Source organism: Zosterops lateralis (genome assembly GCF_965231275.1).
Source record: "Zosterops lateralis genome assembly, chromosome: 12".
In the NCBI taxonomy this organism is placed as follows: domain Eukaryota; kingdom Metazoa; phylum Chordata; class Aves; order Passeriformes; family Zosteropidae; genus Zosterops; species Zosterops lateralis.
The window spans coordinates 4,997,321-5,021,899 of record NC_139772.1 but is presented as its reverse complement, the minus strand read 5'-3'; the positions used below and the strand labels follow the sequence as shown (position 1 = coordinate 5,021,899).

The window sequence follows — 24,579 nt, the reverse complement described above, 5'->3', positions numbered from 1 at the left end:
ATGGTTCCATCATAGTTCTGCCTAATGCTCCCCAGCACCAGTGTTTGCTTTCTCCTGGATTACCTGGACTCGAGACAATCAATAAATGCAGCAGAAGAAAGCTCCCCGCTCACTTTCTGCTACAGTTCTGTCTTTTTCTTTGCAAATCTTTTAACAAAGCAGGACCAAACCTCTCTGTTCATTTAGCTGGAAGTTCTCAAGCATCAGACAGATTTTAAATGCACTTTGGCGTGGCAGAAATGTCAGGGGCACTCAGCTCACGTTGGCAAACAAGAGGCTGTCTTTAAAATTTTTGATGTCAGCTGGCAGATGCAGAGACAGGTCAACAAAATGTTATTAGGACAATGTTAATTAGGACAAACCTTTATCCTGTGACCGTGCTATTTAAATCTGCAGAGGGAGAGGAATCTGGAGGAATGAAAACAATGCCTGAGCACCATTTCCTAAGGCTGTCAACAATAATTGCAATGTAAGACCTTCTGCTCTTCTTGCCCTATAATAGAACAAACCTGCATAGCTCTAGAATTTATAGGATGCTGTCTCTGTTAGTGCTGGCACCTTCAAAATTATCTTGGCATAAAAATACTACCTTCCAGTAAAAACATAATAGGTATTTCTTTAAAGGGGGTAGCTAGGGCAATACTAATAATTTTTGTATCAGCTTGGTTTTGACAGTATTATTTAGAAAAGAGTCTTGAAAAATGTCCTTACCATAGTGCTACAAAAGCAGAGACAGATTAGGCTTTGAAACTTCAGTGTTCAAAATTTTATGAACTAAATTAAGATCGAGAGGGGGTGGTGGATGGCTGCCTACTACTGCATACATTAAACCATAGTTTCTGTGTGTGGTAGTGCTTACTTGCGTCTAAGGATTTCAGCATTTGCTGTGTACAAATATTTATAGTAGGCAAACCCAAAATTTCTTTTTAAATTTCCTTTTAAAAATGGTGCCTGATGCTTCCCATCTTTAACTCCAACCACAGTTTCCACATCACAGAAGGATGCACAAGGCTGCAGGCTATTTGAGGGAATATCTGCGTGTATGTTTATTAAATTTCAGTGCTCAAGACTTTCATTTACTGCATCTGTACTTAAAATTCAGAGGGGGCAGAGCAGCCTGGTAGTAAGGACACCCTCAGAAGTGAAAGGCGTGGGTAAGAGTTCCCACAGCTCACTTGGCAAGTGAGCAAGAGTAAAAGGAAAGCAGCAGCATCCTCAGATTCAGTGAGACTTGCTGGGAATGTTTGGATTGAGAGAAGAAAGTGAGAAATACCATTGTGAGAATTCTGGTGGTGTTTACACAGTGACAATGCTTGAGACAAGGCTGAGGTGCCCCTGCATCTCATGTTGCCTTGACCCGGCTAGTCCAAAGCTGATAGTGTTGGTTTGGGGTTTTTTTTTTTCTCTTTCTTTTCGCTGTAATTTCTCTGAGTTTGTGCTATTTTTGTTTGTTTGTTTGTTTGTTTGTTTGTTTGTTTACTACTTTGGAGGAATCTGTGTTTTCAACTCAGTTGCGTGAACTACCTCGCCTACAATCACCAGAGAAGAAGAAAGTTAGAGTTTTTTGGTTCCATGAAATATCACGGTTGTGGAAGGAAAGAGGAGACCTGAGAAAGCCAAAAAGCAATAGTATTACACAAGTTTATGATAAGGAGAAGTTGGGCAACTAACATTACCAGAAGAGGGGAAGTGAAATTTTACAAAGGTACCCCAATTGTGTAAAGTACAGCAGAAGGTAAATTACTCCAAAGTTGTGTTCCCAGACATGCAACAAAAACATCCAGACCTGACTGAATGTGTAATTTGGTTTAAACCAATTTAGCTTATTTGTGCTGATAGTTTCACGGTGGTTTAAAAATGCAAAGACTTTGCATATTGATGGGAAAAATAAAGTTCTCTCTACTTGATTTAAAGTAAAATGAACATCAGCAAAAACAAGTGTCAGTTCATTAGAAAATGTTCATTATGACAGAGAGAAATTATGGAAAAAATAATTCAAAAGGATGTAGCCTTAAAACCTGTTTGAACAATTACTTGAGTCTGTTCTTGTTCTCCCCCATATTAACATGAGTAGATGAAAACCAAACATGAGTTTGTGTTGTTTTACTGAAATACTCATTTCTGTGAGGGAGACACAGGAAAGAGACCTAAAAAAATCTTTCCCATGGTGTGCATTAAAGGACAAGTGAGACAATTTTAAGATTCTGAGATAATGAATTCAGATGTACTTATTTATGTTATTACTATTTGATTTTTCAAAACCTGTAATCGGGCTGCAAATGTGAGACAGTGGCACAATTAAACATAATTTGTTATGTTTTATTATAAAATATTATAAGAATTTTCATTATAAAAATTATATTATAAAAACTATGCCCGTCGGTGTCAAATTTGATACCGATGGGCATCATTTTCCCTACTTATGAATCATCTGTCATTAAAAAGATTTGGAAGCCTGCAGCAATAATCTAGGAATTATTTTCATACTTATTAGTAAAGTAATTAAAGCTGATTGTTTCTAATATGAGTCAGTGGGTAACTTTTCTCTGTGTTCTGGTGGCTTTTTTTTTTTTTTTTTTTTAACTCTTAGTCCTTATCAGGTTTACTTGTCCTATTCTTAATCTTATCAGCCGCATTTCCACTGCCTAGACTGTCAAAGGAACACCAAGTGCTGCAGATAAAATGCTAGAGGTGTAAAAAGCTCCTGCTCAGAAGCTAAATCAGAATCACATGTCAACACAGTTCAGGCTCAGGCTCCGGCAGGATGGCAGGATCATTGTTTTTAATGCCATTTACTAATTAAAAACGAGTCCCAGATTACGGAAAGTCTGGAATGAAGCGGCTTACTGAAGTGGTGGTTGAGCTCCTTGAACCGGCTGCGCCAGAGTCCATCATTAAACTGCCATTTATTTGAATATTGCTCAGCAATTTTCAAACGCTCTTCTGACAAGAGGCAGCGCGGTTTATGTTTCACACAATTTCCCCCCCGCCCCTGTTTCGGCCGGAGCTCCTTTTACCCCGATGGGGACGCTTGGCAGGACCGCGGCAGGTGTATTTTATTGGGCAGATGCACTGTAAACGCATTACAGCAGATCAGCTGGATTTTTTTTTTTTTTTTTTCCCTTTGAATGTACACTGTGAGATCCAACTTGCAAGCCAGCTGTTTCTTATCGGCCCGTGTAATCTTCCCGAGCCCGGCTTTGCCTCTTCCTCTGGCAGCTATTTCTGTAACGGGATCGGACGAGCGAGAGCGCCGCTATGAATTTTAATGCTTCCACTGGGGAATCCCTGCCGCCTCCTCCTTTTGGATGAGATCCTCGAGGAAAGACCCAGAACAGAGCGAGGAGGAGGAGGAGGAGGAGGAGAGGGGCGGCGGTACCGGGCGGAGCGGGAAGGGGGAGCCGCGGGGCGCACTCCGGGCAGTGCCTGGGGCGGGTGGGGGCCATGGGGAAGGCAGGATGGCTCGGGGCGGGTGTCGCTGCCTGACCGCCGCACGTCACCAGCGGCCGGAGCGCCGCGCTCCCGCCGCCGCCCCCGCACACATGCCCCCGCCGGCATCCCCCGGGGCCGCCCGCCGCCTGGACAGCGCCGAGGGCATCATCCCGCTGCGCCCGGGCGAGAGACAGAGCCCGCGGACCGGGCGCTGAAACCGCCTCGCCATCCCAGAGGAGGAGCCCCGGGTGCCGCTCCAGCCGCTGCCGGCAGCACCCCATGGATAAGGCGGGCTCGCTGCACAGCTCCGTGCCCGGGCCGCCGCCCCGGCTCTACCTGCCGCGCAACTTCAGCTGCAGCGCCTGCCTCTATGGCAGCCTGGCCGAGCAGTGCAGGGCGGGCTGCAGCCCCGACGGCGACGCCGCGCCCACGCCCGTGGTGCGGGAAGCGGCGGCGGGCGAGAAGGCTCCGCAGAGCCGCGGGCGGGAGCCCACGCTGCCCGCCGTGCCCCCCAGCCCCACGCAGCGCCGCCGCGCCAAGTCTCTGCCCACGCCCGGCGACCGCAGCCTGCGCCCCGCGCTGCAGCAGAGCCCGGCGCGCCGCAAGACCGTGCGCTTCGCCGACTCGCTGGGGCTGGAGCTCACCTCCGTGCACCTCTTCTGCCAGGCCGACCTGCCGCGGGTGCCGCTGCCCGCGCCGCCCACGCCGCGCCCCGCCGACCTCCTCAAGACCAGGAAACCCCCGGCGCTGGGCGAGCTGGAGCCGGTGCCGTTCGGGCCGCCGCCGCCGCTGCTGGAGCCGCTGTTCCCCCCGCAGCCCGGAGCCGGCCCCGGCTTCGCGGAGCGGGTGCGGCAGCACAAGGTGAGGCTGGAGTGGGTGCGGGCAGAGCCGGCGGGGCTGCGCGGGGCCGTGCGCGTCCTCAACCTCGCCTACGAGAAGGCGGTGTCGGTGCGCTACACGCTCGATGGCTGGGCCAGCTGCAACGAGGCCGCGGCCACCTACCAGCCGCCCGGGCCGGCCGACGGCATCACCGACCGCTTCGCCTTCCTGCTGCCCCTGCGCGCCGCCGACACCGCGCTGGAGTTCGCCCTGCGCTACCGCGTGGCCGGCGCCGAGTACTGGGACAACAACGAGGGCAAGAACTACCGGCTGCGGGCCCGGCAGCGCGTCCCCCCCGCAGTGGGGCCCCCCCAGGACCCCGACAGCTCCGCCTGGATCCACTTCATCTGACACGGGGCAGCGCGGAGCCCGCCAGGGGTCGGGGGGCTCCTCCCCCCCGGAGCCGCCCGGAGTTTTCCCCAGTTCTGTTTACAGAGGGGTAGTTTGTGTTGTCTGTGTCACCGGCGGGGCCGGGGGGAACCCTGGCTCGCCTCCCGGGCGCTCACGGGGTGTGGGCACGGGGAGGCCGGGCGGGGGTTCCCCTCAGAGCCCCGAGTGCTGTGGTTTCCCCCAAAGCCGGGGCCGGGGTGTGAGGATTTGCCGGGCAGGACCGGGACCCGCAGGTGAGGAGTGCTCGTCCTCCCCGGCCCCGAGGTCAGGCTGAGCTGCTGCTGTCACTCAGCAGGTTACACTGCCCAGGGCATCCCTCCGTCCTGTCTGCCTAATCCTGCTCAGGCACAGCCCGGATCCGCCCCCGCCGCCTCCCTGACCCCTCGCGTTAATTGTCCCGCGGGTCAAGGGCCTCACAGGGCAGGCCAAGGGACAGATCGGTTTTGAACCCAAAAAAGGGCAGGCTAAGGGACAGATCAGTTTTGAACCCAAAAACACAAAAGTGCGGATGCCCCAAGGCATAACTGTGTTTCATTATGCAGTGAAAGTGTTCGATTTCAAGCAAAGATTTAATTTTTTTTTTTTTTTTTTTTTTAACTTTTGAACCCTATTTTGGGTATTCTATAATAGTTAGAAAGAAATAAAAACAGTGTCACATCCTATTTGAAATGCAGCTCACTGAGAGATTTTCAAAAGAAAGTGCTTTGGTTTAGAATTCGTGTGGAACGTTGATGGAAAATTTTGTCAGGGTCTGGTGTTTGTTTCAGTAGGGTTGGTCCCACAGAGCTGCTTGTGTTCAGGTCAGCAGGAAGGTCGTGGAATTGCACCAAAGGAATGAGAGACGGCAAGTGTTGAATCTGTAATTCCAGCCTGCATCATGAGCAACACCTTCGTTTTTATTCCTGTTAACAGTTCAATTAAACAGTATCAGTGCAGGAGCCTGCTTTCTGAATTTCCTGCTCCAAACTCTTCGTAATCATTTCAGTAAGTGATGGATTTCACAGAAGTGGTGAGGTTTAATCAGACAAATCAAAGAAAGTTCTGCCTTGCCATATAAAAGTGTATCAATCAAAATGACACAGCATGCTGACTTCTGCCTACAAAGGTGTGTTTTAGATTACATTAGAACTAAACAAAACATTTTCCTTTTTAAACATGCATTTTCAGGAGTTCAGCTGCACACAGGTTGTTGCACTGGTGCCAAATCTGGGTGCTAATTTTCCAGGATTGAGGCATGTATGTGTTTGCTGGAGAGGGGCCTCTGCAAATATCCCTTCTGAGAGTGGCAAAAACCATGTCAGTGTGATTTTCTGGATGTGAAAGGGGCTGTAAGATCAGGCCTTTAGGTTTTGGCTTTTCTGTAGGTTGTTTCAGGATGAAATGCAATTTTTTAACTGCATTTTTGTTTCTTGGAAGGATTAAGTGTCCCAAGCATCTTGAGGAATGTCTGGAATAATGAGTTCTCACAGAACCTTTTGATCTGGTGAGAGTTGAGAGCAGTTTTGTCTCCTGAGGGTCTGATTCAGTTGGAATAATTAAACTTATAAATTCTGGGGGAAAAAAGGTGTCTGGAAACTCAATGGGAAAAGAATATTTAATTTATTTCTGTAGATTACTGGTTCAGATTTAATGGAAGTAATAGCAAGGCTGCTTTCTGTACTATTGGTAGCTTGGGTTTAATTTCCCACTCAGTGTTCTAATCCCTGTGCTTTTAATGAAACCAAACTTAACAGAAATACACTGTCAGCATCTACTGAGTATTTCACATTTTAGTGTATTAATGTCCCCATCTTGTAATACAGTAATCCTGTAAGTTACTAGAACACATTTATAAAGCTACAGTTGCACAGCTAGGGTCTTGAAATGTTAATGATTAAAACACATTAAGTGGTGTATTTGATAAAGCAAGCCCAAGTGTCTTCTAGTTGAACTTTACATTTTATAAGAGCCTTAATACTGGAGAGAAGGAAAAGGACTTGTCTCCATTTGAAAGCACTTTGAAATCAGATAGAAATACAGCAAACCATCATTTATTTATGTGTTGTAGCTTTCCAAAGCTTGGCCTTTCTAACTGACAGAGTGAACCAACAGCAGTGATGTGGACTAATGAAAATGCTTGGATGAAAAAGTAATTTCTATGCATTTTAGATAATCTGATGCTGTAACCTTGGTTATGAAGTTTTAACAGGATTTCCTATTTATTGTTTCCATGGCTTTAAAAACCATGGACAGTGCTAATAAACACTTTTAACACTGAGCAATTCTAGAACTCCAAAATTATTTTCCAGTGATTGGCAGTTTTCATTGTCGTTTGATTTATGCAGTATATGTAGGTCTCTAAAATTCCTCTAAAAGTCTCTATTTTTTTTTTTTTTTTAAATCTTCTAGCACCTGTGGCTTAAACACTTACAATTTGGATTACCTAAGGGGGTGTACCTGCATCAGGTGCCCAAGGAGGTTGTTTCATTTCACTTTATTTTTGATCATGACTTAGGTGAACTTACTGTTGTTCTTGGTTGGATCTTTGCAGGCAGAATTGGGCTATGGCTTTATAAAACTGTTCAGATATTATTGTTCTTTTATTTATGGCCACCTTGGCCAAACTCAAATCTGAATATTGAACCTTTTGAAGTCATAGCACATCAGGAGAGTGTTTTGCAAAACTGTCTCCTAAGCTTTCAAGCAGTTAATCCTAACCTCAACCTAAATTTTGTGAATGACTTTATGGGCATGATGAGAGATTATTGATGAGACACGTGCAGGTGCAGTAACAGTTGTGGTCTTGTAGAAGATTTCAAGACCAGCTCTATTGTAATGCCTGGAGAGGGGAGGCTGCACCCAGCCAGCTTTGACCAGAGAATGCTATTGATGAAGTCTGTAGGAGGAGATTGAGGTGTTTTCTTAGAAATTATCAGTAGCATATGCCAAAGCTGCACTACTTTGATTACAGATTTGCACTTCTGCCATGTGAATTTATTTCCAGGAAAGGTTTATTCACATTTCCAAACACACGCTCAGTTCAATGGCTGGGGATGGCTTTTTCCACTGGCAGCATTCAAGTAGTTTTCAATTCATTAGATTTCAGTCTGAGCCCATCTATAACACTGTAATACTTGCTAGAAGCATAGTGATAAGTGGAGATGAAATAGGAATGTCAAATAATATTTGTATAATACATAAACAATGACTTTGAGGAGAAAAACCTGTGTTGAAGGGGATCAGGTTGGCAGGACACCAATTACTTTATTGGGAGCTTGAGCAAAACATCTTTTTTAAGTTGTATTTCTAAAGAATATTGTTCCAGAAAAAAAATTTCACAAGCAAAGTTAAATATTTGAAACTTTTCCAGCCAGTCTGTTTCTGGAAAAAATAGTTTTCTATGCAAGAATGGGATCCATGCCACCTCCCTTTCCAAGTGATACCAAAATGGTTTAGGCAAGGCAATAATCCTTAGGTCATGTACTTCACTTGTAAGTGAATTATTCATTGCTTATGTCTCTGTAGGTGTAAAAATGTGTCTGTCATTTATGGTGCAAAGTTGTAGCTTTATGAAATGTGCCATGCTGTTTTACGTGCACTATAATGCTCATTTATACAGCAAAGGGAGTTGTACTGTCTGTCTGATACACATGGATGTTTGCTGCTTCACACTGGAACTGGGAGGGGTTTTGCATGTCATTCTATGCCTTCTGTGGCAATATTTTGGAGATTTACCCTAATTATTAGAAATCCTAAAACAAATTAGAACTATTAAGTGACTGTAAATGGAATTTCAGCTAGCTAAACATATTATTTATTAGCATAAAATCAGAAGGCAGTGCACTTATTTTCACTAAATGTACATGATTTCAGGTAAATTAATTTTTTTCCCTTTTTACCATTTACAAGTAACTTTTTGATGTGAATGTGTGTGCCTCAGTGTCTCAGTAAACAACAGAGTAAGTGCACACTCATTTGCTTCAGCAGATGTGAGGGGCAAATGTATCACTTGAATGAACAAATGTCTGTTCATGCATGAGCATCATCCCTTTACAGATATGTGAGGTGTTTTTCCATAATGCCAACAGGCAAACAGCTGCTAATTTTAATGGAAAGTAACCTGCAGAAATACTCAGAATCTGATTTTTTCAACATATCATATATTAAAATTTGTATGTGCCTTTCAGCATTTCCTAGAAATAAAGCTCACGTGTTCCTTAGCTCTCCCACCATAAGTCCAATAGTGAACTTGTCATTAAAATGAAATTTTTACAGAAATATAATAATCCTAATTCCTGACACATTTTTAGCTGTGCCAGAAATCGTGTATCTATAGCAGCCAGAAGGATTTGATAATATTTTCCTCTATTACAGTGGAAGAAATGTCAGTCAGAAATATGTCTCCTGGTACACCTCTCCATTTATGTAGCTAAGTAAAAAAGAAACCAATTGTGACTAGAGTTAATATAACAGAATATATTTGTTGTACATATTCACCTCTTGCACAAATATTCTAAATATATATTCTATCTGAAGCCAGAAGTTCTAGTTTTCTATGAAATCTGCTCGTGGAGACCTGGCCTTTGCAACTTTTACTGTTACTTATTTGATGCTGCATAATGCATATTGTTAAATTTTTTTGATGGATTTAATCTGCCTGCAGGGTTTATATCATGAAACAAAAGTGCTCAGTGCAAGGAATATCTGAAGTAAATTACTTTTACCTTCCAGCTATTCTACATGGCTTTTTGGCAAATCCTCAGTAATTGTTTCCTGTAGGTGCTCCAGGTGCACATGCTTGGAGTAAATGGAAGGATTACTTAATGGAATGGAAATGTTTTTGAGCACTGAAATGAAGGATTTTCCAACATAGCAAAATAGTTCAAGGCAAGAAGTAAATATAGTCAATATTGCTGTAAAACAAAGCCCACTGGCCTTATGTAGAGCTGATCAGTGTTTTGTTTAAAATGGAAGACAGTGGTGTATTTCAAAATTAAACATGTTCAGGGAAACAGTGATGATTTTCTCAGGTTCAGCTGATAGGAGAGAATTGCCCTAAAATAAAGAAGTGATAAGAATATTTCCTTACATCTGTATATGGGCTTGAATGTAGGTTTTCCATGAGCAAAGTGGATACTGAGCTATAAAACCATTGGCTATTGCTTGGAGGTTTTCTTTATCCAACTTACAAATACTGTTTTAAAATACCCTCACAGAAAGGATTGTTGACCCTGGGTTTCCCCATCTCATGTGAATATCCTCTTCATTAATCACTCTGGCTTTGCTTGAAGCCTCTGTTGTGGAGGAAAGATTTGATTTTATTTTTATGCTACATAGGAAGATTATTTTACATTAGCTTTTTGGAGGGGAAGGCGGGGAAACTTTTTCCTTGCAATTTTAATTTTTTAGATATTGAACAGTAGCATGAAGTATAAAAATTGCTTGAAATTACATATGCACTAGTGATTCCAAAGAATATAGCCAAGAATAATGTCAAGTGTGAGATGTGCTTTTTAAAAAAACATATGTGCTTTGATCTAGAAAGGCAGGGAGAAAGTCCTAGTCTCCAGTGCAAGCTATTAATGCCAGGGATTTCTTTCTATGCAATTCTATGGTGCACCTGTTTTTATAGGGGTTAAATTGATTGGTGTAGTTCATGTATCAGTGTGTTATGTATAGAATATTCTGTTTAAAGTGTCATTAAGGAAACTGTGTGTCTTAAATGGTGTTACAACTTTAGGCTCTTTTTTGTCCAACCTGACTTCACTAAATCAATAGAAACTCCTCTGAATAACAACAAGAAGACAATATTTCCTAATATTGCATAATCAAGTCTCACACGTTACACTTATCACCTTCTAGGACAAAAGTTGTGTTACTGTTGTGAGTTTTAAAATTTTTGTATTTCTGTATCTTAAAACAAAGAAGCCAATTCATGCTACACTTTTAAACACAAAGAGCTAATAAGTGTGTTTTTACAGCTGATTGAAAGTAGTCAAACTAAAATTGGCTTGGATTACTCCTGTGTCAAGTTTCTAAACTGTGGCATAATAAATGTTTGTGTACCTCCTGTGCCTCCTTCCTGGGGGGGGCACCCTGGGTGCAAAACCTGCCAACATCTGGACATGAATCCAGGTTGCACTGCAGGAAATTTGCTGTGACAGAATTGCTGTTCTTGGAGAGGTTTGAAGAAACCCAACTCCTCCCTTGCAGTGTTACACAAATAGAGGTTCTGTCTATTGAAGAGAATGTTCTTCAACATGCAGGTTTTCTTACTGTTTCTTTGATTTACTGTGACTTCATTCTGAAAAAAAAAAATGTTGCTTAACTCTGTACTTGACTAGTAAATTACTTTTGGTTGTAGTGTCTTCTGCAGTGTTTATATTTCACCAAATACTGTTTGTTTCTAATGTTTGTAAAAGTTAATGTAATATCACCAAAAGTCAAAATCAACATTTTCTAATAATGCCTTGTAATTTACCTAGCCTTACAGTATTTCAGAAAATTTTCCACCAAAACTGCATCTAGTCACTGCTTGTCACAATTATGAAAAAGGAGTATTTATAAACCTGTAGCTTCTAGCTGCCATTAAAGATTAATGAGACAAATCATGAGCATGTGGTGACTATCAACTTTTTTTCCTTAAACCAACAAACCAAGATGTGTTTTTTTGTTGAGGATCTGAAGTAATGATATTCCAAAACCTCCACCGTGCTTGTTGGGATGTACCTGCAAATCTGAGACAAATAGCTGAGATTTGGGGCACATTTCCCAGCCAGCCTGTCCTGAGAGTGTCTCCAGTGGGTGTCCTCTGTGGAAGCTGCAGGAGGAGTTCTGCTGGGGGCATGGGATGGGATGTAAATATACGTGGCTGTTTTTATTGTCTTGTTTCAATAGCACCATTTCAATAGCATCATTTTAGGGGCTGTGGTTGAGGAAGGGCCTGAACTGCAGAGATGACACTGTCCCAGTATCAGCTGAATGGTCCCAAGCACTCTTCCAAATATTCTTTCTCTGTTCATTGCCTACTTCAAAATACTTGTTTCTTGAATTGTTACAGTGTGCTGCTATTCAATCTTTCAGTGTACTCAGCATCTTCTCTTGCAATGCAAAGAACAGGTTTCAGCTTTCCTTTAACTAACACTCTTAAAGCCTTTTTTATAATACAGATAAAAGTCATATATAGCCACGAGGAGAAAAAATGTTCTGTGTTTGTTCTCATATAATTGGTACAACTTACTTTTCTATCCTCTTTCAGAGAGATCTGCCTAGCTGTCTCATTAATAATATTTTTTGTGTACATGTGTTTCTTTGGAAGGGTGCAGTAATTAATATTAGCCCTAGATTTCTTTCCTTTTTTTTTTTTTTTTTCCCAGAGGGAATGGTTTATGATTTAACATCCATCTAATCTTTCTGTTCAAGTAAAAATGAACTCTTATCCCACATAAATGACAGAATCCAGAAGTGTTTTCTTAAGGTACCTTTACATAAACATTAGAATCACAGAGTGTAATTTAGATTTCTTTTTGGTAAGGAATATGCTTTGAATTTAAAACTGCTGTTATACTTGAATAGTCCTGAAGTAATGAGATTACAGTTCTGAGTGAAGATTATAATGAAGATTAGTTTTACATTGTTCTTGGATTAATTTTTCCTTTTTTTCACTCTTCCGTGGTACAGTATATGACTATGGTAATTTTTCTGATGATTAATCAAAATTACATGTTGTAGATAGTCTTATTAATAACAAGAGTTAAAATAAGTGAAATATTCAGACAGTTGTAGTACTAGTAATGATAATAATAATAATATCATTGTGGATGAGGGTGATACACTGCAGGAAAAAAGAGCTGTGCCACAGTGATATTACACCAGGTTTATCACTGGCTTTGCCTCACCAGTTGTGCACAAGTGAGGGATTCTCAGGACAGCCAGGAGTTGCCAGGAACACTCAATTATTTCATTTTCTCTTGATCCAGGCCCATGCAGTAAAGGAGGGAGGCAGGTGATGGCAGAAAGCAGAAGTTACCTTGTGTCCTGAAAAGTGCAGACTCATCCTCTTTGATTGACTTTCACAGTCAGAGAAAGGTACAAGTGCTGTACCTGCATTTAAACGCTTCTCTAAGCAAAATACATTCAACAGCATTAATAATTGAACACTATAACCAAATGACCAATAAAACAGCCTAATAGCAAAGGATGTACTGCATTAAAAGAGATCAGGTCTGAAGTGACCGAATTATGCTTTGTCAGGAAGAGGGAGAGACATCAATATTGTGGGGTAAACTCAAAGCAATCCAGATACCACAGAGCCAATTCTCCTGCCAAGGGCTCTTCTTAGACTGTCTCAAGCAGCGTGGGGAGAGAGGAGAAAATGACATCAAGGTCACGCCTAAGCTGGTCTCAAAATTTGTCTGTGCCATCTGCAGCACATCTTGGTGGTAATTTGCGATGACTGGGCGTTGCTGGAGAGTGGTTTAATATCGCCTTACAGGGACGAGGGGCTGTTCCCTGGAAATAGCGTCCCCAGGGGGGCTGTTTTCCAGCAGCTCAGTCTCATGACAATGGGCACAATAAAACGAGGTAGAAGTTAATTTCTTTGTTACATGCAGCGCTGCGAGAGATGTGTTTGTGTGTGTTAAACCTTTTCAATGGAGCAGGGTGTCTTCATTTTTTTTTTTTTTTTTTTTTTTTTTTTTTTTTTTTTTTTTTTTTTTTTATGCTCTGGCAGCTGCCCTGGGCCGGTGCGTGGCCCCGGAGCTGCTCTGACCTGCAGCGCTGGGAGCTGATGGCCCGGGCGGCCGCGCTCCTGCCCCGGCTTCAAGGCTCCCAGTGCCACCGTGTGGTGGATTTGTGCGATAATTCCTAGTTTTAATTGCAGTCATTGCAGTCAGAGCACTCTTTGCGACCTGAAGCTTTTTTTTTTCCCCACTGGTGATCTGTGTCTATTAAATAATTCTTAGATATTTTTAGGTTTTCTTTCTCTACTCCAGAATATTTAGGGCGGGTGGTGCAGTTCCCTTTGCCTCTTTGCTGTGTGATCTCCCCACGTCACAGCAGAAAAGCCTCGTGTGCCCAGGGGCTGATTGATTGCCGCAGTTCAGTTTATCCACTCGGCTGGGCTGAGGATGGATGTCGTGTCCTTTCTGTGTCAGTTTGGCAGATTAAAACCCAGTGATGGGAACCATTTCTGCGGGGAGATTTCAGATTCCCAACCTATCAGTCTGAAGGAAAAGGAAAGAGGATCCTTAGCCACAGGACATCCCTTGTCTGCAGACACCAGTCCAGGCAAGCACTGGATATTGAGATTTGCTGTATGTCTAGTCAGAGCTGCTTAACAGATGGTCTCACTGTTAATTTAATGGCAGTAAAGCTGGCATTGCCCTTTCTTTATGCTCATCAAAACACTGCCAAGTGTTTTGATGTATTTTAGTTCTTTTCATTTTAAACATTGATTTTTTTTTCCTCTCCCTCCAGTAAAAAGTAATAATTACATGATTTCTATTTATATACATTACAAGCCCAAGATTCACAGAGAGATGCAGCACTCAATGGGCTGAAAAACAGACAAAATGTAAGGTATTCAAGCTTTTGGGGACTGATGTTGATAAAAATCTTGGAAAATAAAATATGGATTGGAAAACTTAGTTCCAGGTTTAGTTTCTATTAGTCAGATAAATAATTGGGAGGATAAAGGGTTTGGTAGTCGTGGAACAGTGAGGAAGTGTTGTCACAAAGAAAGGTGATGATATAAATTAACCCCCAGGAGATACAGAGGTGTAATTATTGGTTGTGAGATTATAACTTGCTGTAAACTAAATCTCTCTATTGAATCTATAATGTATATAAATTATCCTGTAATTGTTAAGCTCTTAAGCTCAAGATAAGACTTAAGAAGTCACAGATAAAGTAATTATTTTTGTAAGAAATTACCTCCTTTATTAATTTTCTGTAGGAGCACACACTGTTGAGCAAGTTTGACTTTATCCCAACAATTAATACAAAAGCATTTAAAATTGTCATGGACCAAAGGTAATGCACATTCACTCCATCTCTTGATGTTGATAAAGACATTCATTGTGGATTCACGTCAGCAGGTGCTGCATTCCTGCTCTTGCAGTCTGGCTTCAACCAGTGCCTGCTGGGCTGCCTGAGGCCTCCTGCTGCTGCTGCTGAACTTAGTGAAGTCATGAGATGCTTGGAGCTCTGCTTGGGTAGCAAACATCAAACAAGGAAGAACATTTTCTTTTGGCAGCATCATTCAGGTAGTTGAGTGAACTGTAAAAAGGTATAAAAATATTTGGTCCAATAGACATAATTTGTCCTTAACTGCAGAACACCACACCTCTTGGCATAAAACACATTTTTTTTTTTAAAAAAAAAGCACCTAAGTTCTATTGTTCCCATTTTAAAAGGAATAAGTCACTTTGAAGTTGTATAAAAGTTTAAAAGAATTAGGGCTAGAGATGTTCTTGATCCTCCTCTTGAAGCAAGAGAACATCACTTTTCCACCTGTACACCATGAAAGAGGTCAAATTCTGTTTCAGGTACTTTTCCCAGACAGTTGTCCTTTATCCACACCAATGTATGTAAACTGCTGATACAGTTAAAATGGGCAGTGTGAGAAGAGATCAGGTTTGCCAGTTTTTATTGCTCCCCAGGTTCCCTAGGTCATTACAGAAATTACTATTTTATTGATCAAAATAAAAGAATACAAACATTTTAAGGGAAAATGGTATAAAAATGTGTTACAGTGCTCTGGACTAACCTCTACGGGGAGATCAACAAGGGTCAGGTACTACAGGACAAAGAGTGAAGGGCCTGTTACTCTCTGGCCACGTGGGAAGAAAGAAACAGTATCAAATAGAAACATTTTCCTGCATTCCTACCTCGATTTGCCTGTTTGCCTGCACTTACTGTATTTGAAACAAACTTTCTCTTTCCTATCCCAAGTGCACAGGGGGTAAAAGACTCAAACTGAGGCAGGGAGTTTGTAAGAGGCCAGGACCAAGCTCCCAGCTGTCTGAGTCCTGAATGTTGTCACAATAAATACTACATAGAGCTGTGAATAATGCATAAGTACTGAGAGCTTTTAAAACATTTACACTAGGTTTAAAAGAGCCTTTTGTTTATCAACCACTGCCAAGTTAGAACTCCCGTGGAACAGTCAAACTCCCTCTTCCCTCTTACTCATTTTGCAGTTTAATGCCTGTGGAGAAGATGAAACCACCTTAAATACACAGTGGATTCTCTCTTGGCAGGGCTTTGATGTGTGACTTGTGCAGCAAAAGTTTGCTTCTAGGATTTAAACCTAAAAACCACCAAAGCAATTACTTTCACATCCATTCAGATCATTAAAAACCCCCCTCTTTTTATACATTAGAAAGGTTTTTCTATTACCAGCAGTGTATTTATGAACTTTAGGTCTGTGATTCACATCCCTTTAGAAAGAAGGAACTTTCAAAGGAATATGAATTTTGCTTTAGTCATCCTACATGAACTAAGCATTCCCCCTGCTTCCTCTTAGATCAACCTAAATCACTGGGGTTTGTTCCCATTTTGTGCTTAGCTGCTAATAACCATTTTTAAATTGTGGGGAAAAGTTCTAGACCAAAACTCTGCTGTACTATTGTGTTTTCCTAAAGTGCAGGTGTCCAAAACTCCACTTTACCATTAGATATCACATCAACTTTGAGTTCACATTTGTGGATTCATTAAATATTAAGTCTAATGGAATCAGCTGCTTTAGTTCCCTGGTTTGCAAAGGGGAAGTTTTGGGTTCAGTCCCGAGATGTCATTAGAGAGTTGGCTACTTGATCTTAAATACAGACACACATGGATACATGATAATGTCAAACTATTGCTGATCACAGGATTTCCACAAGTACCTGCTCTGCTGAAATCACCACAATTGCCAGGAAACAGATGTAAAATTAATTCCTTAATTACTTGTGACTTAGGTAGTGTTTACTAGACAAAAATACAGCCTAAATAATCCACTGTAGAACCTTGATAAACAACCACTGCAGGAGCTCTGCACACTAGGAAAGAACAGACAGGGCCCCCATCCCTCCTGCCTCACAGGCAGGACTATTTGATTACACAGATTAAAAAAAAAAAAAAAAAAAAAAAAAGGATTAATGAGTTCTGTAGTAAAGAAATAAAAATCACACAGGGGATAGCTGATATGGCTTCTCCTTTTTTGGTATCATCTTTGCAACCCTAAGGAAGAAGAACATGAGTAGGTTAGGAAGACACTGCTTTTCAGTGGTTTGGGAGCAGTAGAAAAGTATTTCAGGGAAAAGTGCAGTCCAGGTTATGAGAACAGTCATGTGCCTACAACAAAATTGCCATATTAAGGCCATTGTTACTAAATTTGATGTCAAATGAATCTATGGAACTACATACTTTAGCAAGTGAATTTTGTTTCCCAAAATATTATAGATAACATCTGCAGTTGCATGAATCAGACAACAGAATAAAAAACCCTCACAGGTACACAGATGTGAAACACAGTTATCACTGTAATTATTTATAGTCTTGTGATGTTAAGTAGTATTTTTCAAGTTGCCAAAACTGGATATCCAGTGTTTCCTTAATTGATGACAAACTACACTAGGATATTTTATATGAATTTATTTCATTATTCCAGCTCAGTCCTCAATGGATTTAATGTATTTCTCATAGGCATCTTCGGTCATCAGTTCATCAAGTTCAGCAGGGTTTGCCACAGTCATCTTGATAAGCCAACCTGTAGTGAGGAAATTAAAAAGAATTGGTAACATCCTACAAGAACAATTCACTCATGTTACTGCCTTAGGAAAGCACTCCCAGCAGGAACAACCAGCCTTGGATCACTGGGGAATCAGCCAGGTTTTTGTGCAGGCAAAACAACATTTCAGTATTTAAAAAAATGAACAACCAACCAACTCATCATAGGAAATGGCCTTTTGAGTCAGAGCAGTTGTGTAATTTACTGCTGGCTGAAAGAACAAGGGAGCCTGACCTCTCAGTATTGTGGACTCTTACAAAATCCAAAACCCAGAAATGCAGTCAAGGCAAATAGATTTAAATTCAGCCACAGTGGGTATCTGAAAATTAGATGTTTTAAAACAGCTGTTCAAAGATGACACTGTGATAATGCTTTTATGTTAAATTTTACTGGGCTTGAACTATATTCAGTATATTCCATTTAAGTCTCCGCACCATTAAACTGAAGAACAGGAATTGCAGAGCCATTTGTAGTAGCAAGAATCCACACAGTATTCATTATTGAAAGATAAAAGTGACATCTTACCATCTTGATAACAGGATTTATTGACAAGTCCTGGATTATCTGCAAGGGCAGCATTAATCTCAGTCACTTCTCCTGAGAGAGGGGAGTAGAGTTCACTAGCAGCTTTCACACTTTCCAAAGCCCCAAACTCATCTGAAACAGAGAATATGATTGAGTGTTTCTAAGGGGAAAACACAAAGCACTTCCATTTGTTCAGTCAGACATTCTGGTGATGACCCAACCAGTGAAGAAATGTCTTCATCTTGACCAAGAAAGCAGAACTGAAGTCACCCACTTTATGAAAAGGATCAGCATTATTAAATTTGATGTTTATGCTCTTGATTTCTGGAGAATTGGTGCTAGCTGGCTGCTACAGAAGGGACAGGAATTCCTTACATTTTGTTAATCCTTTGCCTAAAGCCCCACAGCACACATGATACTGACTCAAAAGGAACAACACCCAGCTCTTGCTGCAAGAGACTTAAATATGCCTTTTATCTACAATTTAAACCTTTTTATTTGCAATTTGGTTACAAAATCAACACAGCCACAATTTCAGCAATCCCATTTTTCCTTCAGAAACACTATCAAGTGTTACATTTGCACTCACTGGAAAACACACATTAGTATTCAGAAGCACCACACTGGAAGCATCCAGCAGCTCTTCCCTTTTTTCCTGTTTTGTGGGGAGTTATGGAAATGGTTCCTGGAGCAACACTAGTCCAGAGCAGCTCTCAGCCACAGGCTGAAGGAACAGGGAGCTGTCACAGGAGTAGATAGGCACCAGCACAAGGGATCTGAGAACAACTTGTTCTGGGAAAGTTTGGAATTAGACTGAGGCCAGAATGGGTAGAAAAGAGAAGAACTTAAATGGAAATAAAAATCCTTCAAATACAGCAAAACTACAAATTGGTTAATTAAGATCCTACACAGAGAGACCTTTTGTCTAACAGTCTGCATTCAGTGTAATGGATTTGGCCGAAACAGGTTGATAGGGATCTATTCCTATTCTAGGAAGGGTGGCAGAAGAAAGGCCTTCTGCTTTACCTCATAAACCCCTATTCCCTTTCTAAAAATTGTCTGAAGATGTTGACAATCTTTTCTTCATACACTACCAAGACCGCTCTCCGTATTAATACAGGGAAGAGCTTTTCATTTCTACCTGTTAATGTTCACTTTCTTTAACAGGCAAAGTTACATAATTGAATGATGAGGAATGTAATAATTTGTACATCACTTATAAGAAAAAAAAAAAAAAAAAAACAAAAAAACCTGTGATTACATTTAATACTCCAAAATTACTGAGTCTCTATATTTGTAGAAAACTTAGAGCTTGATACCAATTAGAAGTTTCCCATCATGCAGCTCACAAAGTGCATAACTGAAGAATTATAAATAAACACTTGAAAGTCCAAATCAAAGCACAAATATTTTAAAAACAGAGTGTAGATAAAATTATTACAAAAAACATTTTAAATACTTTGTTTTTGAATAAATTTCTTCATAGTTTTAAAAGCAAGTATTTCCTGCTGCTAAGCACAGTGAGAATTTAAAATTAAAGCTGCTTCTTGTAGAAATACCTGTATTCATTTTGCATCCAAAAGCTTTATAATGGTATTAATAACCATACATATTATGTCAGAAAATCTATCTTTGCAAAGGAATAGTAGATGAGTAAGGATGAGTAGAATAATCACCTCAAGAGCAATTAGAACTGAAACTTACCGTGTTTACTTAATTTTGTCCCAACTTCTGGAAGACTACAGTAAACAACATCTCCTAAGGCTTCCTTAAAAGAAAAACAAAAGCATCAGAGCATAAATTAACAAAACTCTAGAATAGAGTAACTCTAGAATCTGCATAGAAGTATTCTGTCTCTAAATATTGTTCTCATTCTTTACAGACTGCATATTTTTCATTTCTTCTTAGCAAATACTTAATATTAATAAACTAATGTTTATTAAATTCATTAATAAGTGGTAATAACCCTCAGGCTCAGTTTATATGCAGATTTCTTCTGGCAGAATGAGGAATAACATCTGCTGATTGTCTTAGCATCAGCTACAGAGAGCTGTTAGCACACACTTTGTCCTTACTGACTTAATTAGGACCCTTTTCACCATAAGAATTTGCTCAACTCTTCCCTGAAAGTACATGTACTCTATCTCATTAAAAAACAGAGAGTATTAGTTATTGACAGAAACCTGAGATTAAAAGAAATGCTGCTTGTCCTTAGAAACATTAATTCCATTTATTGATAGCCTGTCCCATTCTTTTTTAAGTTTCACGTACAGCCCAGAATTTGCCTGTGACTATTCCAAATCAAGTACCCGCACGAGAACAAAAAATCCAAAGGAATTCCTGTCCTAGAGTAAGAAATATATGCCGTGCTGTATATCTGTTCACAACTGTTCTTCAGCCAGAGAGATTTCACCATGTTTGTGTTCAAAGGAAATTAGACCTAAAAACGTACACAATGTCCTCTTCACACAGCCACAAACTGCTCAGGCTTAGACCTGAACATTGAAGTTTCTCACCAAGTTCAGTTCTTCACAGGCTCAATCTGAAGCCATTAAGACCTTATCAGACTGCTGAGGTGGCAGAAATATCACAAATAATGTGATAGACCCAGGTCAAAAAAAAAAAAAATCAATGCGTCGCACATGCAATTAAAACAATAAAACCCCCGTAAATGTCCAAAGAGCAAGGACAGAACAGACAGGCATGAATAAATATTGCAGACCTGGGCAAGGGAGGACAATCAATACCTGTGCAAAATCGCTGATTCCTACTGTTCCAATGCCATTTTCCACAGATATCCATTCGTGCTTGTCTGTGAATTTCCGGGCTAAAAGGAAACAAACTCCACATTTCAGAAAGAAGTGACACGTTGCTCAAATACAGTAACACATTTGCAGGCTTAAACTGCCAGGCTTTTCACTGAGTTTATTAATTTTTCTTGGAAAATACTTTAACCAGCACATGCAATTTACAGAAGCACAGAACAGTGATAGGGCAGAGGCTCACTGGGTGTCCTGCTCAGAGTGTTATCAGTTCCTCTGCAACCATCTGGAGACTGATAAAGTACAGGAGCAAAAGGAGCAGCTCTGCATCAAACAGAAGTGCAAATCTAAAGCTTAGATGTGTATTTTATTCATAGTTATACATTTTTATGATAACACAGGGGCTTTTGAAACATATTTAGTGTTTATTTCTGATAACTACTTTATTATGGCTAGGAAGGCCAGTGTTATTGACTCTAGAAACTCTTGTCAGCATTACAGCACCTCATTCAAAGTGCAAAGCTGGCACAGTTCTCTGTAATATTAAGGCAAATTAATACAGGAAAAATTAACAAGGCAAGTCATATAGGCGACTGCTACTTAGTAGAATTTGCTCTCTGTTAATATTGTTACTGTGAGAAGAACACAGTAGTTACTCTGTATCACTTTAAAATAAGTCTGTTAAAACCTTGGTAAGTCTTTTCACAGCAAGGTTACAATTCTCCTTACATTTTAGATCTGGAAGATCCAAGACAGCTTTATTAGAGGCAATTGTTTTTATAAAGTCATATGGAGAAACTTCAAAAGAAGTAACTGAAACAAGCAACATTTTTATTGCTAACATTTTTCCTGGGACTTTTCTTACTCAGAGAATTTTCAGCCTGCCATGTCTGTTTTCTCACATCTATGTAATTTCCTTGTAGATACCTTCCTACTTAAAAAAAAAAAAAAAAAAAAAAAAAAAAAAAAAAAAAAAAATTATTTATTTTTATTTTCCACTTGCAGCACCCATCCAGTCAGGCAAGGGATGTTGCAGAAGCTGGAAAAGGAAACTTCTGAAACAGCTCCCTGAGTGATTAGTGCCAGAGTAGTACAGCTGCACCTTCCTTTTGACTTCAAAATTCTCCTCTAAAGCTCATCCTATGGGCTGGACTCTTTATGGCAAACACCAGACAAACTACACTTCTGCAAACTCTGATATATTTCCTAAAACTGTATGTGAAGGAAAACAGAAGAGCTCACTGTAGACCTGCTAAAATCTTTCCAGACAGTCAATAATTTAAGCTTCTTCAGTTGCAGTGATCCTCTTGTGTCTGGAAAGTTCAAGAGCAGCAAGTCTCAGATAAAATGGTTTGTCTTAGAGCTGGGCCCAAGTTTTATAGAGCTCAGTAGAACCACATGTGGGTTTGCAAGTACAATACACAAACAAACATGACTAAAGTGTAAATATGAAGTATTTTCCCATGAATTATCAGTCAAAAACCCACAGAATTTCATCTAGCGCTACTTGTAACTACAAAAAAATCTCACTACACACTCCAATGAACAGAGTCTTAAATGTCTCAAATCATTTTGGGTCAAGATGTTAAACCCATGGGAATTCTATTGGAAATGAGTAATGAACCGTAAGAGTGGAGAATGACAATTGACAAATCTCAAACCCAAGCTGAACATTAGTGATGCTACACATGGCACAAAGAAGCCAACCAGTACATTTTTATTCAGGATAATAACATTGTATAGAATCTCTTTCTAAAGCAGGGCTAATAAAAAAACCAGAAGATTTTCACACCAGTTTGGAATACAGCAGTGAAACGTCCTGAACAGGTGGAAGAGCACGTAACTTCCTTGCAGGACAAAAAAAAAATTTAAAAAAATTCTGAGAATGCAACAAAAAACACTGCAAATAAAGTAAAGGTCAAATTAAAAACAGTTAATAAGTAATCTCAAAATCTGAACTTTGAGCTTATGTGGTCAGCTCATTAAATAAATCAACCTAATGGAATAGGAAATGTCAATGAACACTGAATTTACTCCAACTTCATTCATTCCAACATGACTTTGGTTTCAGCTTAACTAGCACATTCTGAACTCAGCCCTTCATTTAGTGTAACCTGCCTCTATTAAATATTTCATATATACCTGAAGAGTGAACTCACCTCTCCAAAGAGGCATACAAAACTTTTCCTTTCTGCCTCAAACAAAAGCACTGTTTGCTATTCCTTCAAGTGATGTGTATAGAAAAACAATGGGTACACTGACCAGAACAGTAGAAAAAAGCTTAGATCTTGACTCAGTTTGCAAGTAATGAACAATATAAATATTATTTCTTTCACTTGCAGCAGAAGGCAATTAAACAGGTGGGTTTCGAGATTGTTTGGAAAGAAATGGATGAACTTTTCTCAGTGGCACTCATTACTTTTACAGCATATTCTCCTCCTCTTCTCGCCTACTTTTTAAACATTCTGTTTGCTAGATTGTGTTTTTCAGACTTGTGTGGATAACTTTCATTCAAAGAGAGCTTTGACAGCAGTAAACGCTTTTAGAATTAACTACACCAAAGGCAAACACAGCCAGCCCCGCTGCCCCAGCCCATCCCCGGCCGGGCCGGAGCCAGAGCAGCCCAGAGCAGCCCAGAGCAGCCCAAGGCCCTGCAAACCTGGCCGGGTCCCTCTGGCTGCCCACACCACTCCCTCGGCCAGACACCCACCCCTGCCCCTTTCCTGAGCTGCTGATGCTCCTTGGAGCCGACACTGAGCTGATTGCGAGCGGCAATCCCGGGAAAAGCGATCCGCTATTCTGGGCAAGACTGGGTGTGCTGCTCCCCGCTCGGGCCCGCTCTGCGAAACCTCCTTCTGGGACCAGAGGGGGACTGAAGGGGACTTTCTGAGAGGGAGACTGAGCCGCTCAAAACCGCAGTGTTAGGTTAGGAGATGAGGTTAAAAGTTTCTGGCCAGCCAAGGGAGGAGAAGCTGCTCTGTGGGAGCGGGGTCGGGAGCGCCGGCAGCTCCCGGGCAGAGCTGAGGGGCTCGGGGGGTTCAGCCATCTTGAGGGCCCCGCCGGCTCCGGGGGGCTCCGGGCGGCTGCGGCAGCTCCTTCCGAGGGCCCGCGGGGACACGGCACGGCGGGAGGCAGGGCAGGAGGGAGGGATAGAGCGACAGAGGGCGGCTGCCACCCGCGGGACCCGCGCTCCGGCCGCTCCGCGCACCCCCAGCCCCGGCTGGCGGGATCCCCCCCGCAGCCCACCCTGCCCGCCCTCCCGGGTTAGAGAGGCACCGCCGGCTCCCCGCAGCACCCCGGGCCGCCGTCCCGCCCGCCCGCCCGCCGCACACCTCCCTCCCTCCCTCGGGCCAGCACTCACCGGACAGCAGCAGCGAGCTGGTGCCCAGCCTGCGGGCCGCGGGCCCCCGAGGCGACGGCGGCGGCAGCAGCGGGAGGAGCGGGCAGCGCGGCGCCAGCACCGGCCCGACCCACCGCAGCGCTCGCCACGCCATCTTTGCCGGGGGCGGGCCAGGGCGGCGCCGGCGGGAGGCGGCGATGGCGGCGGGGCGGGGCTGGCGGTGGCTGAGGGGGGACGCGGGGCCTGAGGGGCGGATCGGGCTCGGCTCCGCGCCCCGCCGGCAGCGGGGACAGCGGGGACAGGGGGGACGGCAGGGACAGCGGGGACAGCGGGGATAGTGGGGGCAGAGAGCACAGGGGGCACAGCGGGCACCGGGCGGCCTGAGGGAGCCGCCATGTTCCCCGCGCCGCCTCAGCGGAGACGAGGAGGATTTAACCAAATAGTGCCACAGCCGCTGGGTGTTTATTAAACAAATACAGCGCCAAGTCTACAGCAAGTGC

At 42.1% G+C, this 24,579-nt stretch overlaps 2 protein-coding genes across 2 annotated transcripts; one reads left to right on the top strand and one right to left on the bottom strand.

The window, feature by feature from the left end:
* Positions 1–3,711: 3,711 nt before the first annotated feature.
* Positions 3,712–4,700, top strand: LOC310914416 (protein phosphatase 1 regulatory subunit 3E-like; the record flags this gene model as incomplete). The annotated part of the gene is made up of 1 exon (XM_083870545.1): positions 3,712–4,700. One exon carries the CDS (start codon positions 3,712–3,714, stop codon positions 4,660–4,662), a length of 951 nt encoding a protein of 316 aa, XP_083726671.1. The 3' UTR covers positions 4,663–4,700.
* A 12,599-nt stretch (positions 4,701–17,299) lies between these two features.
* GCSH (glycine cleavage system protein H) lies at positions 17,300–24,258 on the bottom strand. The gene is made up of 5 exons (XM_083870393.1): positions 24,101–24,258; positions 20,725–20,804; positions 19,682–19,745; positions 17,978–18,109; positions 17,300–17,431 (listed from the first exon to the last, which is right to left on the bottom strand). Exons 1-5 carry the CDS (start codon positions 24,231–24,233, stop codon positions 17,334–17,336), a joined length of 507 nt encoding a protein of 168 aa, XP_083726519.1. The 5' UTR covers positions 24,234–24,258; the 3' UTR covers positions 17,300–17,333.
* Between the last annotated feature and the right edge of the window lie 321 nt (positions 24,259–24,579).